Source organism: Dermacentor andersoni, chromosome 4, assembly GCF_023375885.2.
Source record: "Dermacentor andersoni chromosome 4, qqDerAnde1_hic_scaffold, whole genome shotgun sequence".
In the NCBI taxonomy this organism is placed as follows: domain Eukaryota; kingdom Metazoa; phylum Arthropoda; class Arachnida; order Ixodida; family Ixodidae; genus Dermacentor; species Dermacentor andersoni.
This window is the reverse complement of record NC_092817.1, coordinates 53216771-53229477: the sequence shown is the minus strand read 5'-3', so window position 1 is coordinate 53229477 and position 12707 is coordinate 53216771. Positions and strand designations below refer to the sequence as shown.

Genomic DNA, 12707 nt, shown 5'->3' with positions numbered 1-12707 from the left:
CACGCGATCCTCGAGGTCCGGTATGGGAGAACGCAGGGAAGGAATTTCGCTTGCGAACGCTAGACGGGGCGAGTGGAGAGAGCGTCTCGCTTGGCAGTGGAGCCCGCCTGCTGAAATCATGGGTTCGCGGCACTGAAATATTTCTGTCTCAGCTATTAATGAGCCGATTTGAAAAATTTTTGCGGCAGAACGCTTCCTAGAGGACACGTAACAACTTCCAGCGTATAAAAGAAATTTGCTATGGGGCCTTGTGAGGGGCTCTTTAAAAGAAAATGCAGCATCGCGATAGGAAGAAATAGTGAAATCGTTCTTTTAAGGCAGAGAGGCGACCGGTGTGAGTGTCTTGTAACCGCGGTAGCGCTGCATTTAAACACGCCTTAATACTAATAATTTAATAAAAATTGTATTTAACGGCATCGTGCGACGGTACATGCGTTCATGCTCAGGACGCGAATAGCACATTTCGATCATTTCCGACCTACCGTCGTACCACCGACCTACCTGAAAAACGGCCGAACAAGCCAAATAAAGCTATTCGCTTTAAAAGCCCCTGCAAACACAAGTCCCTACCGCACGTGATCGCATTTTTAAAAGCGAAGTTTTTCTTTGCGAACCTCGCCGGGTTTCATGACCGTGGTTGTTGCGGTGCCGCTGTTCTCTTGCCGAATAGGCCAACCGATCACAGTGGAGAACGCGCGCCGCACGAGCCGCTGGGTTCCTTGCACCACCACCAGATGGCACTAGCCTCCGCGCATCCGTAGTGTCCCTGTATATATACAGAAACACTACGCATCCGTGGCACTGGCGGCGCCGCGCGTGCGGGGGAAAGAAATAAAAACAGAAAGCTCGCCTTCGCGCATACGTGGCCGCATTGCATTAGCTTCTCTACAATGCCCGAATAAAGCCTTCTGGGTCACTTTGTGCGCCTTCCTGGTCACTTTGTGCGGGCAGTCAATAAAAACTCCTGTTTCGACTCTTTGTGCACTCACTGTATATACGTATACACAGTGTATATATGTATATACGTATATATCGTATATACCTTCGCTGTATATACGAGGGCGAATCAGAAAGTCTTTACCCCTATTTTTTAAAGCCAGATTACGGCTGTAAATGTGAAATCAACATATCCATTCACAGCGGTGGCCCTTTCTTGGACCGGCCCGGCCTTATCTGCCCGTAGCTCCACGGCACGGCGCTGTTGTCAGTTGTTGAACATGGCGGTTGTGTTTCACACGTCCACGGCCTACGAGCAACGAAGTGCGATTCGTTTTCTGCGGAGCAACGGACGAACGCCCATCCAGATCCACAGAGAAATGCAGACCACTTTCGGGGGAAGGTGTCTCGCTTTGAGAGGTGTGAAGTAGTGGAGTTGTGAGATCGCAAAAGACAATGAAGACTTGCATGACAATAAGCGTTCGGGGAGGCCGCGTGCGTCGCTGACTGACGACAGCGGCATATCAAATTTAGTGCTGCGATGAGGCAAATGGTCTGAACCGGTGTGGGGACTGTGTGGATAAAATAGTGTAAGGTACGTAGAATAGTACGTGTACTTGTAATTGCTACCTTATTTTGGCTAATAAAAGATAGGGGCAAATACTTTCCGATTCGCCCTCGTAGACTGCAACTCGCTGGTTCTGCTGCCTGTATTCCCGTCAACTCTTTCAGGCACCGGCTTATAAGGCGCAGCTTCTTCCGCATCTACAAGGACGGCCTCAACAGCCTCAAGTACCGGGTACTCGACATTGTCTTCAAGAAGCTCTACACCCACGTCATGGTGGACCTTTTTCAGCACACGGCGCCCAAGTGAAAAAGGGAAAAAAGAAAAGCACGCCGTAGTGGTCAACCCAATACGAAGAACGTGCACGCGAGCGGCGATCCTGCAACGTTTCGTCCAGAATTCTTTTGTTACCTATTCATTTCTTGTGTTGTAGTGCTAATTCTTTTACCATGCATGTATAACAAGGCGTGTGCCACAAAACGCCAGCAAAATTATTTATTGCGCAGTATGCAATACAGTCGTTTTAACAGAGCAAAAGGACGTTTTCTGCGTTGGGTCCCAAATTGGCATAACTGCGGATGCACTGACTTAGATTAGTAAACGGGAAAATTTTGAGTAAAATGTAATAAAAACAATTCGTGGATACCGCGCTTATGTAGTGAAAGCTTCTTTGAAATGCCCAGTGGTCCAAGTTGTCTACTTCCGTCTCGACATTCAGCTGCTTCTGTCGCCGACTTCTTCACCTCTCTGTGGCCGACATACTCAGCTACTCAAGTTATCTGCTCGGCAAGACAGCGTAAGCCAGTACCCTCAAAGTGGGAAGGAAGCCGCAAGGAAAGCGTCATTTGTGGTGCGGGCATGGCGTTTTCGCTCCCAATCTCGAGCTCGCCTGATCGCTCGGGGATGTGAGGGCACTGCTTCCTTCATGACGTTTCAGGGTAAAGGATGTTTTATAGCGTTTTAGTTTCAACTACTGCGCTTCTCTTAGATGCTTGTGAGCTTGCCGATTTATTAAGCATACACTGGTGCAACCGGGCACGCAGCAGCACACCAAGCGAGTCACCATCACTGGCGCTCCTGTGAAAGGATAAGCACGTCGTGATAGTTAACAGTATGTGTTTAAAGGGAAAGGCGAGGCATGACCTCGCTGCGGCAAAACTTCCGCGATATTGCGGGTACAAGCAGTGGGTTCAAACAGCCGTGAGGCAAGCGATGCGCTGACGGCAGCGCCATCGAGTGGCGTTGCAGGGAACCGAGATTTGACGATAAAGGCCATCAAGCCGCATTATTTCAGAGTGAAGAAAGCGACACTGTTGAAACCATGGTTAGATATGTTAAGTTTTCTTTTTAAATGAGTGTATGCAAAAATGTGACTGCCTTCAAATTTCCACTTCGAACTACCCATAAGGCACTAATGAAAACGTTAATAGATTTTGTTAATTATTGTTCTTAAACTCACGTTATTAGCGGCAAAGTATGTCCATCCCGCCTACGATCTTCTTGACAAAAATGCCATGTTTGCTGCGCTTATAGCGTCTTTATAAAAAAGAAAGGTATGTATATTCTAAAAAATATGACACCCTGTGCCGCCGCATGACGGATCATATATTAGAAAAGGCGTTGCCGAGTCCAAGTCAAATAAATTTCCGGCCTGGTCTTTCCATTTGGCGTGCGCATGTAGACTTGGAAAGCTGTATCCAACTTACTCGGCATAGGAAAGAATTTAGTGTATTAGCGAATTTTGACATAGCTAATGCTTATGATAATCTCGAGTACCCACTACTGCTGGACACGTTACAGTCGTAGTATTTTCCTATATATATAACGGCATGAATTTCTGAATACTTAACAGAAAATTTCAATGTTTTCAAAACGGCTTTTTTTCCGACAAGTACGAGCAAACAAGAGGAGGGCCCCAGGGGCTATTCTGTCTCCTGTATTATTTAAACATGTTAATGAGTTCAGTTCCACTGCGCCAGGATATGCACCTGTATGTATACGCAGACGACATTGCATTTTTCGTGGCAGCGAGAGACATCAATTCCATTTACCTGTCTTTGCATGCATACATTTGTACTCTAGAAGCGCGGCTTCATAACCTTCATCTGTCACTAAGCTTAAACAAAAGTGCTGTCCTTGTCTTCCCGCTTTCCGGGACGATAGTTATGATTAGTATATGATCAGATAACCATTCACAGGTAGAGTCCCTAAAGTATCTGGGTATCGCATATGGGCGGAAAACTAAACTCGTATTCTAACATGGAGACTCTTGCAATTAAAGGGACACGAGTGCTAGATATCATCATCGTCGTCGTCGTCGTCATCATCATCATCATCATCATCATCATCATCATCAAGAAGCTTGCACCCAGATGGTTCTCTCTCTGTAAGCCCAGGCTTGTAAACACGTATTCCTTATCCGCAAACTAAGACACCATATATGTTACCAGCACGGTGCTGCGTCGGCAGAAGCGGACGAGCCTTCCCTTTGATTCTCGTCCTGTGAAAGAAGTACTGATGGTGACGGAAACGTTTGCTTGCTCGCCTACGAGTTTCCTGGCCGAGTATGTGAAGATGTAGCCATGCGCGCCGCTTCCGACATCACTGAGTTGTATGCTTAGCTCCGTCACCGACGAGTTGATATGAGTTCCTGGCCGCAGCGATATGTTTCCAACTGCGAGCGCGTGCCACTAAAATGGTACAACTTCATTTAGGCATGATTATGTAACGCATAGCGGCAGGCAGCTCTGCTCTATTAAACCGTGGTTGGCGCTAGGCGGCCTTCGTATACGCCGAATGCTCCTCGGCGCTTTCATCGAGCAGTCATGTCATATATACAGCTAAAGAGCTCCGGGGTAACGACGACTTATAGGCTTATAAGGCTCGACCAAGGTCCAAGATTCTTGTGAAGTTTCTTGGTGTAAGTACTGCGTTACGGAGAAATCTACTGTGACCTGGCCGAAACGATGAACCATCAAATGCGGCCTAGCTCGAAATTTTATCTAAAACGAGCCGGCGATCTCCCTGGACGACGCAACATTCAGTTTAGTGATAATTACAAAACATCCTTGGACCAAAGTTACAAACATTTTCATTCGCAAGTGCTCTCTCCTATTGGCTGGTCGCTTTTGCTAATAAGATGTCCGACATTGCTATTGGCTGGTATCTATACTTTTACGAAGAGTTCTGGCTTAATCATTTCTTTTTGTGTGAATACGGGTCCTTGCTGCATCGCTACTATGTTACTTCCAGGTATCTGCCGCTGATCTTAAAGTCAGCAGCTAATTTAGGCGGAGCAAGGAGCACAGCGTTCCGCGTGCTCGGCGTCGGCGTGATCCAGCTGCTGATCGGGTGCGTCGGTGCAGCCCCGGCCGTCGGCCGTGCTGTCGCGTTCGGCCACGCGGTCACTGCACGACAGAGCCACAACGTCGTCGAGCCCTCCGTTGGCCAGCGGCACGCGACACTTGCCCGCAAGGAGCAGGCCGCACCTCGTTCCGAGTTCTGTTCGGTGGACTGGGGACAAGGCAGTAAGTTTAGCACCTGTAGTCATAAACATTCCACCGTCTGGCCTGCCGTCTCAATCGACTACTGAAAGTGGATGACCTTGGCGACACAGTGTTTTAATGCCTTTGGGGCGATTATTCAGCTGAAGTTTCATTGTCACTACAGCGTACGTTTAAAAATGCTGGTGCGGAAAGGCGTTTCTCTATAGCTGAACTCCTAGTCCTAGTGTTCACCTGGCAGCGTTAATAATACGGATATAATTTGGGCACTGCATGGGTCATGCACTGGCTTTATAAAAAAATTCGATGTCGCTTCGCGAGTGACCAGGTGTGTGCAAGGTGTGAGTGACAAACCTCTGCAGCTTGCAGGGTGCTCTTAAATTTTGTAAAATGACTATGCCACCTTCAATCTCTGAATATTTGAAGCGAACAAAGTAATGCAGGCGTCCGTTTGCATGACCCGGCCACAGGTCCGAAAGCTTCTGGTAGACGGTTCATAATCAATGAACTATAATTGAACTTTATAATCAAATATAGCATACATATAATATACGGGTGCTATAGCTCCCGTATTCATAAACGTTCCTTCACTTGTCGTGCCAGCACTACTTCCAAAGTACATGTTGATATTCTAAAGAATTAATGCAGTTAAACCTCGATATAACGAAGTAGGTAAAATTGGCAATTTGCTTCGTTATATCAAAATTTGGTTATATTGAAATTCGACCTTTTTATCCAAATAAGTACAGTCGCCGATCCGCCGATTGATTTACGCGGAAAGGTGCCACAGAATTTTCCAAATTATCGGGCAACCGAAAAAAAAAGCAAATCTGAATAAGAAAACAATTCACTTTGATAAATTTGGGAGTCGGCGACGAATCATACGGTTTCACGCCGCATCGACGATATTTTCACATCGGCGGTACAAATTAAGCGAAGCCAGCCACGTTTTCGCGTGCACTTTGCCCCCGCGGCTGATAGCGTCGTTCGCACTGGGACGATGCTGTCATGAAGAGCGCTGGCAGCGGGGAGCGAATGCTTCGTCTGCTCCTCACCCTGTGCGGCAATCATCACGCTGACTTTTTGGTCGAAATATGTGCAGAAAACTGCACATAGATTTCGCTAACTTCAACTTTGCTGCAAATACTATTTCTATTTACCCTATTTTAAAGAAAATAGGTTGTTTTTAAATGCGGTTTCACTGATTCCATGATGCTTTCTTCGCTAATATTCTTCTAGCATGGCGGACACTACACACGTTGAATAGCCGTTGCAGTACGTTTGGTAATTAATCTTGGTAATTAGTATAACATTTGTCCATTAACTTCTTTCGTTACTGGCTTTAACAATATCATCAAAATTGTAGTATTGGAGGGGGACTTAATCGAAGCGGGAAAAGGGGAATTTTCGTCAACGGATATCTTATCTACAGGTGTCATTCTTAAAGTCGCATAAATTGCTTTGGATTTCAGCGGCGTGCACCATTTCAATCGGCCCACGGCAACATTTGTGTTAGAACGAGTAAATAAGAAGTTAAAGAATTGATTGACGGCGATGGCTGTTCGACTGTGGAACCCTTACAGTGTCGTGTTTCTTGGACGTGATGTAGCTCCAGCGTCGGGTTTGTTTCTCCGATATTATAAAGCGAACACCACATTTTTTTTTGTTATGCAGAATGAAAAGAAAAAGAACTGCACGGATGACGGAAAATTCATTCTTGGTATGGTCCTCGCATTCCTACTGACGTCAGTGAGATGGCGGGACAGAAGCGCGAAAACGTGCCGGTACGTCAGTCACACTGAAATGGCTAATGTCCGTCGCGCTGAAAGAACAAATAGTGAAGAAAGCACCACCACATCGTTAAATCCTATTTTTCAAAAATCTATTTTCATTGTTAGAGATCACTCGTATATGACAATGCACCATGTCAAAAGTTTCGAAGCCGCCACACCCCGGGTGGCAGGATGTGTACAAGATCCGAGTAACGACACGCCTATATGCGTCATACATGGCGCTTTCAAGCTCAGCAGATTACATATGTACGATCTGACCCGAAGAAACTTCTGATAAACACGAGGTAATGAATAAATTAGCTTCAACTGAAATTAGTTAACATATGCCCACATATTAAGGCTCCCGCGCATGCCAGCGTCAGTAGACCACGCGCCAAGCACGACATCATGTAGATGCGACGTCGCTGCAGTCAGTTTCAGCCAGAGGCGTAGATGGGGGGGGGGGGGGGGCTATGGGGCTTCAGACCTCCCCCCCCCCTGAATTTTTTTGTGGTGGGCCACTGCTCTGCGCAGCTCAGACCTCGGAATCCAGACGTGGGCAGTCCAGCAAGCGCGTGAGGCGGCGTTGAGGCAGGGCCTTGACGTTCCCCCGTGGGAGACCTGAGCCCGGGTCGCGTTAAACCTTGCCGGACGTACAAGAAAGTTGTATCCATCCATCCATCCATCATGTACCGCCGACCAAAACAACACTCGGCGCCGGAAATCATTCTGGATTTTGTCTGGAATGCTTTTTCCACGCTCGAAAAGATATTTTGGCGCGAACGTTGCAACTCGGGCTGGATTTCGTGGCGACACCTATGCACCTGGAGTCACATAACGCAAGGAGCCCCCTCCAAGCGCAAAGTTTCAAGAGCGTTGTGATGGCGAGCGGGCTCGTCGCGGCATCTCGCGGAAGCCGCGGAATCTACGGAGCGCATGGATTTCAATTCCAAAACCTTATGGGTATAAAGTTCTCATAAACTTTTGATGCGAAAGGTGCATTGCCATTTCCAAAGTCGTACTTTAGATATCCAATTCCGGAACTTTCTCAGTTTAATGTTCTTATAAATATTTGATGCCAAAGATGCGTTGACTTTTCCAAAGTCGTGCATCGGACCACACAACGAGACACGCCAAATCAACACACTATCAAGCAACTTGACAAGGCACGCTGCGAGCTCCAATGAGACGAAGCGTTGTGGTGGTTCATTTGTGCCGTCATGCCACAGGAAATAATATCAACATTTTTTTCACCTGTGCCAAAGCATCCACATAAAGACACTAAAGCCTGCAATAGTAACTACGCTCTTATTTATTTTTTTCTAATTTGAGTTTTATTCGCGCGGACACATTGAGCCTCTTCAATTTTCTTGTTCTCACTAACCGCAGGCTGCCAGCGCCAGCCAGAGCGTATGCGTTTTTCTCATAATGCCCCGACCGCCACGCGGCGCACTTCGGTGCGCGTTCGTTTTTCTCTGGCCGAGTGAATTTTGGCCTGGCAGAGATTTGGACGCTTTCTGGCTAGTGATATGTGAATCTGTGATTGAGCAACATGTTTATTTGCCTTGTTTGACGCATTATAAACAGTAACATTTTGCTTAGGTGCGTACATTTATAGGAGACTTACACGTGTATTTAAATATCTTGTTGCGAGGTTTTGTCTATACATGCAGTGAACTTTGTATCCATTGACACTTTCTTGCCTTTTATCGAGCTATATCTTCGCATTTGTATATTCTACTGTATCTTCGCATTTCTAATGTATATTTTGCAGAACCCCTGATCTTTATATCTGCTCTCTGTTGGGGCTATAATTTCGGTGCAATTGCTCACAATACACGACCGGTGACAGCTGCTCCTGCGCAATACATTGGAACGAAGGACAACGTCTTTGAGTTTTATCTGGCCGTTGCATATGTACAAAAATGTAAACAAGCTTGGTTCTTGAATGACAAAGTTTCATTAAAATATCTGTCCTCTACTTGTTCATCTTATGGGCCTTACGTTTTCATATCAGCGGCATGCACTGCTTTGCTGGTTTCGAACTCACGTAGTTCTAAAGTTCCTGTGATATTTTCTTTACTAATTAAAGAGACGAAAAACATGGAAGCATTGATATAAGTTATCTCTCGCACCACTTTTGGGAGATACGAATATATTCTTTTATGAAAAATACATATTTTACTTCTCTTGTCAGTGCGTAGCGCTCAAGAATTCGTTTGCAGCATACTTAGCAACGTCAATGCAGTTATTATTCATGTATTTGATTCCTCGACGAATTCTATAGGAAGGAGGCCGAACGGCAGCGTTAGCTCCCCCTGAAAGAAATTTCTGGATATATATATATATATATATATATATATATATATATATGAACGAGAAGAAAGGGGGTTAGCAGAGGGGCCCGATTTGCGAAGGTTGTGGGTTCGGTTCCCGCCAGCGGCAAGTTGTTTTTTCATCCACTTTAATTTCCATTAATTTATCGCTTCTTTATTTCATTTATTAAACACAAGTGATTCCCCCTGTGTTGTCCTTGGTGTCAGTGTTTGTTGGCTTCTTAAGATATGACTATATATATATATATATATAGCCAGAAATTTCGTCACTACTTTCACTCGTTTCAGCGTACCAACGGAGATTTATACGCCATTCTACTCACGTGAGTTCAATTAAAAACGCTAATTTCGCTGTCAAAACAAGTTTTCAAGACATGGCGAAGGCGCTTTCACACTAGACGGCCGTTTCGCGGTTGGACAGTTTTCGTTGCGCCTGTAGCCCAGAAACATTTCCCTTCGACTGTACTACAACTACCTGTTGCCGATGTCCTACCTATCTTGGTGCTCGTTAACGATTACGCCGAACACTGCATCCACCGTCTCGCCCAATCCCGCGCTTTCTCGCTTATCGGCGTCACTCACCGCAGGCGACATACTGAAGATCCAGAGGAAGGGCCCACCGCTCGAGGAACTGGAGAAAGCGATGCCGCATCTGAAGCCCGGCGGCCGCTGGTTCCCGACCCACTGCAAGGCCAGGCAGCGTGTGGCTCTCGTGGTGCCTTACCGGGACAGGCTGGACAACCTGCGAGCCTTCCTGCAGCACATGCACCCGTTCCTGCAGAGACAGCAGCTCGACTACGCCATCTACCTTGTGGAGCAGGTCGGCACCGTCGCAGAACGTCACGGAAACGTTCCGTTTGACGCGGTCGCAGAAGTTTTGACCATCCGTATACTAGACGGTTTTAGCTATAGTCCGTAAACGTTTTAACTTTCACGGAACAGCGAAGTAAGGTGGACGCGGATGGCAGCAACAACACAGGTAGCGACACCTCGTGACGTTTTGTCCAACCATGATGAGTTAGACACCTTTTCCTGTGACATGGGTGTCCTTGCGGAAGAAAAATTAAAAGGGCGCTTTTCCTGTTAACGGTTACGCCACTGCCGACACTTTACACCAGCAGCTATAACAGAATATGGTTGGTTACTGCAATGACCACTCCGTCCTCCCCGATGAAACCTCGCGCCAAAGGATGGCGTCAGCAACTCTATAGACCGTTTACGTTTACGTGTCCGGTAGCCCGCTATTCCGCAAGATGTAATACGTTTACGGACAAGAAAAAAAAATCTATTACCACTCTTACGGAATATCGGAAACGATACGAAATTCAATGGAATGATAGAATGCATGAGAGAGTGAGTGTGTGAGTGAGAGTGAAAGAAAGAGCAATCTCCGCATTAGTGCAGATCTGGCGCGCAGAGCTTATGTCCAGTATCTGACAAGGCGCCACTCTCCCGTAAGAATGCATGATCGAGAAAAAAAATCGTATAATGAACATAATAAGCCGCCAGACTCGATCGTTACGAAAACACTGTGGCTACTGTTACGGTTGGCGTGTAACACCCCGGTCAAAAAGGATGCTCTACCACCATGCCTCATCGAAACGAAGGGTGGATTCCCAATTTTCTATGGTTGTCTCGAATGGTTGCTAGTCTGGCGGACGCCCCGCAGTGTTCACAGGCCCCTTTGTGTGTGCGCGTGAAAACCCTTTCCGCGAACCAGACAGGACTCCCAGGCTGCCGCCAGCGGAGGCACGCTTGTGAAGACGTCAACTGGGGTAATGGATCAATCGCCCATCCACAACCAGACGCCCTTTCCGCGAACCAGCGACGCGCGTAATAGAAGAGATCAGCTGCCTACGATCCCCAGGAACCACGGGTTGCCCCCAGCGGAGGCAAGCTCGGGAAAACATCGTCCTGGGAAAGAGGGTGCCGCCGCCAAGCACCATGGGACTCAGTGCATGTCACGTGACGTTGACGTAAGCAAGATCCCGCCTACGATTTTAGTGGGCGTATTTAAAGGGCCCCGCAATGTACTCCCCCCCCCCCCCCCCCCCCCCCCACTTCATTCGCTTCTTCTTATCTTTCACCAACCGTTGAATAAACCGTGCAAGGTTCGCACTAGAAGTCGTCGCGTCCCTGCCTAATTGTCATGGTCTACCGGACGCCTGCAGCCTGCCGACAACGCCACGCTACCCAATAGTAACGTCGATCGAGCTTCGAGAAAGAGACGTCGCATAACTTGGCAGCGGTGGAATACGCTACCCTGGAGAACGCAACACTACCCTGACGGTGATGTTGCACGCCGAAACTGGTCGCTAATACGTAGTGACCATGTACTTGGTGAAACTCTGGGATAGTCGCAGGCGCCCAACGCCATGTGTCGGTGTTTTTGACGGCCGACCGCATCTGCCTCCGCAAATTTCTAACCAATTAGAGCAAATAAAGTTTTTCCTCCTCCTCCTCTAGGGAGTAACTTGGCGTATAGCTGGGGCCAAGAAACGTTTTTTTTTTCTTGACACCTAAGCGCACTGTACGGTGTGCGTATGACAAAACAGCAGCGGTGTTTCGGGCAACCTCTCAACACAAATGCTATACATTTGTCGCCTATACGAGCAACCGCCGTCATTACGCATGTCATCGCTCACTCAACGCCGCTCTTTCGCGCAGAACGGCACGGGAGACTTCAACCGCGCAAAGCTGCTCAACGTGGGCTACGAGATAGCCAAGGCGATGGACGACTACGATTGCTTCATCTTCCATGACGTCGACCTGCTGCCGGAGAACAAGCGCAACGAGTACGCCTGCAAGGACGGAGGCCCGCTCCACATGACCACCTGCCTCGACTACCAGAAATACAAGTGAGCTATATAACATTGAGTCTTAGATAAAGAGCGAGAAAAAACTGATTCAGTTTTGTTAAGTTTTTTTTTTCAGAAGGCCACTCGTATAAAGTTATCTGGCGGAACGTTTTAAAGGAGGAAAATAAAAAGATTAATTTTCCCCTTTGCAATTTCGCTCATAAAACTGCCCGCCTCAATGCGGCAGCGTGACGTCACATATTTTGAACCGTTCTTGTACCGAGAAAGTGACCGAACCATACGTTTATGCTCTGGTCTCTTCGAAGTCGAATGTAACCGTTCCTCCTCTGTGTAAGCAATTACTATAATCCCGAGCAGATGCTGTAAATGTTAGGTGGTTCCACAAGCAGCTGGGTGGGAAGCCTTAAGGTGGCGCCAGGAAATGTGTTTCGATTTTGCGTCTTCTTTTTTTTTTTTGTTCACCTCACTTTCTTCTTCACTTCTTTCTTTTTCTACGAGCTGTGGCATACCACAGGATTGTTAAACGGGCGAAAGCTGTTTTGCACGCAGGCCGTTCTACGCGACCATCTTTGGAGGCGTGTGTGCCCTGCGCAGCGACCACATGGAGAAGGTCAACGGCTTCTCAAACGTGTTCTGGGGATGGGGCGGCGAGGACGACGACATGTCCATCCGGTACATTACTCAGTGTTGATTGCTGCAGCGCAGACTATAGCGCATTTCACTGTATATATATATGCTAGACGCCGCCATGATGAGCACTGTTGTGCATGCTGTAG

At 47.3% G+C, this 12707-nt stretch overlaps 1 protein-coding gene across 6 annotated transcripts in view; it reads left to right on the top strand.

Moving 5' to 3' along the window:
* LOC126537167 (beta-1,4-galactosyltransferase 4-like) overlaps positions 1–12707 on the top strand; it is a 41677-nt gene that overhangs the window by 17715 nt on the left and 11255 nt on the right. For 5 of the 6 annotated variants that reach the window (XM_072287836.1, XM_055073765.2, XM_055073768.2 and 2 more), the window contains 4 exons: positions 4754–5028; positions 9700–9932; positions 11780–11970; positions 12481–12603. In XM_072287836.1, the coding sequence (XP_072143937.1) occupies positions 4754–5028; positions 9700–9932; positions 11780–11970; positions 12481–12603 (822 nt within the window). The remainder of the gene's footprint in view (positions 1–4753; positions 5029–9699; positions 9933–11779; positions 11971–12480; positions 12604–12707) is intronic. The other variant, XM_072287837.1, reaches the window with a different exon arrangement.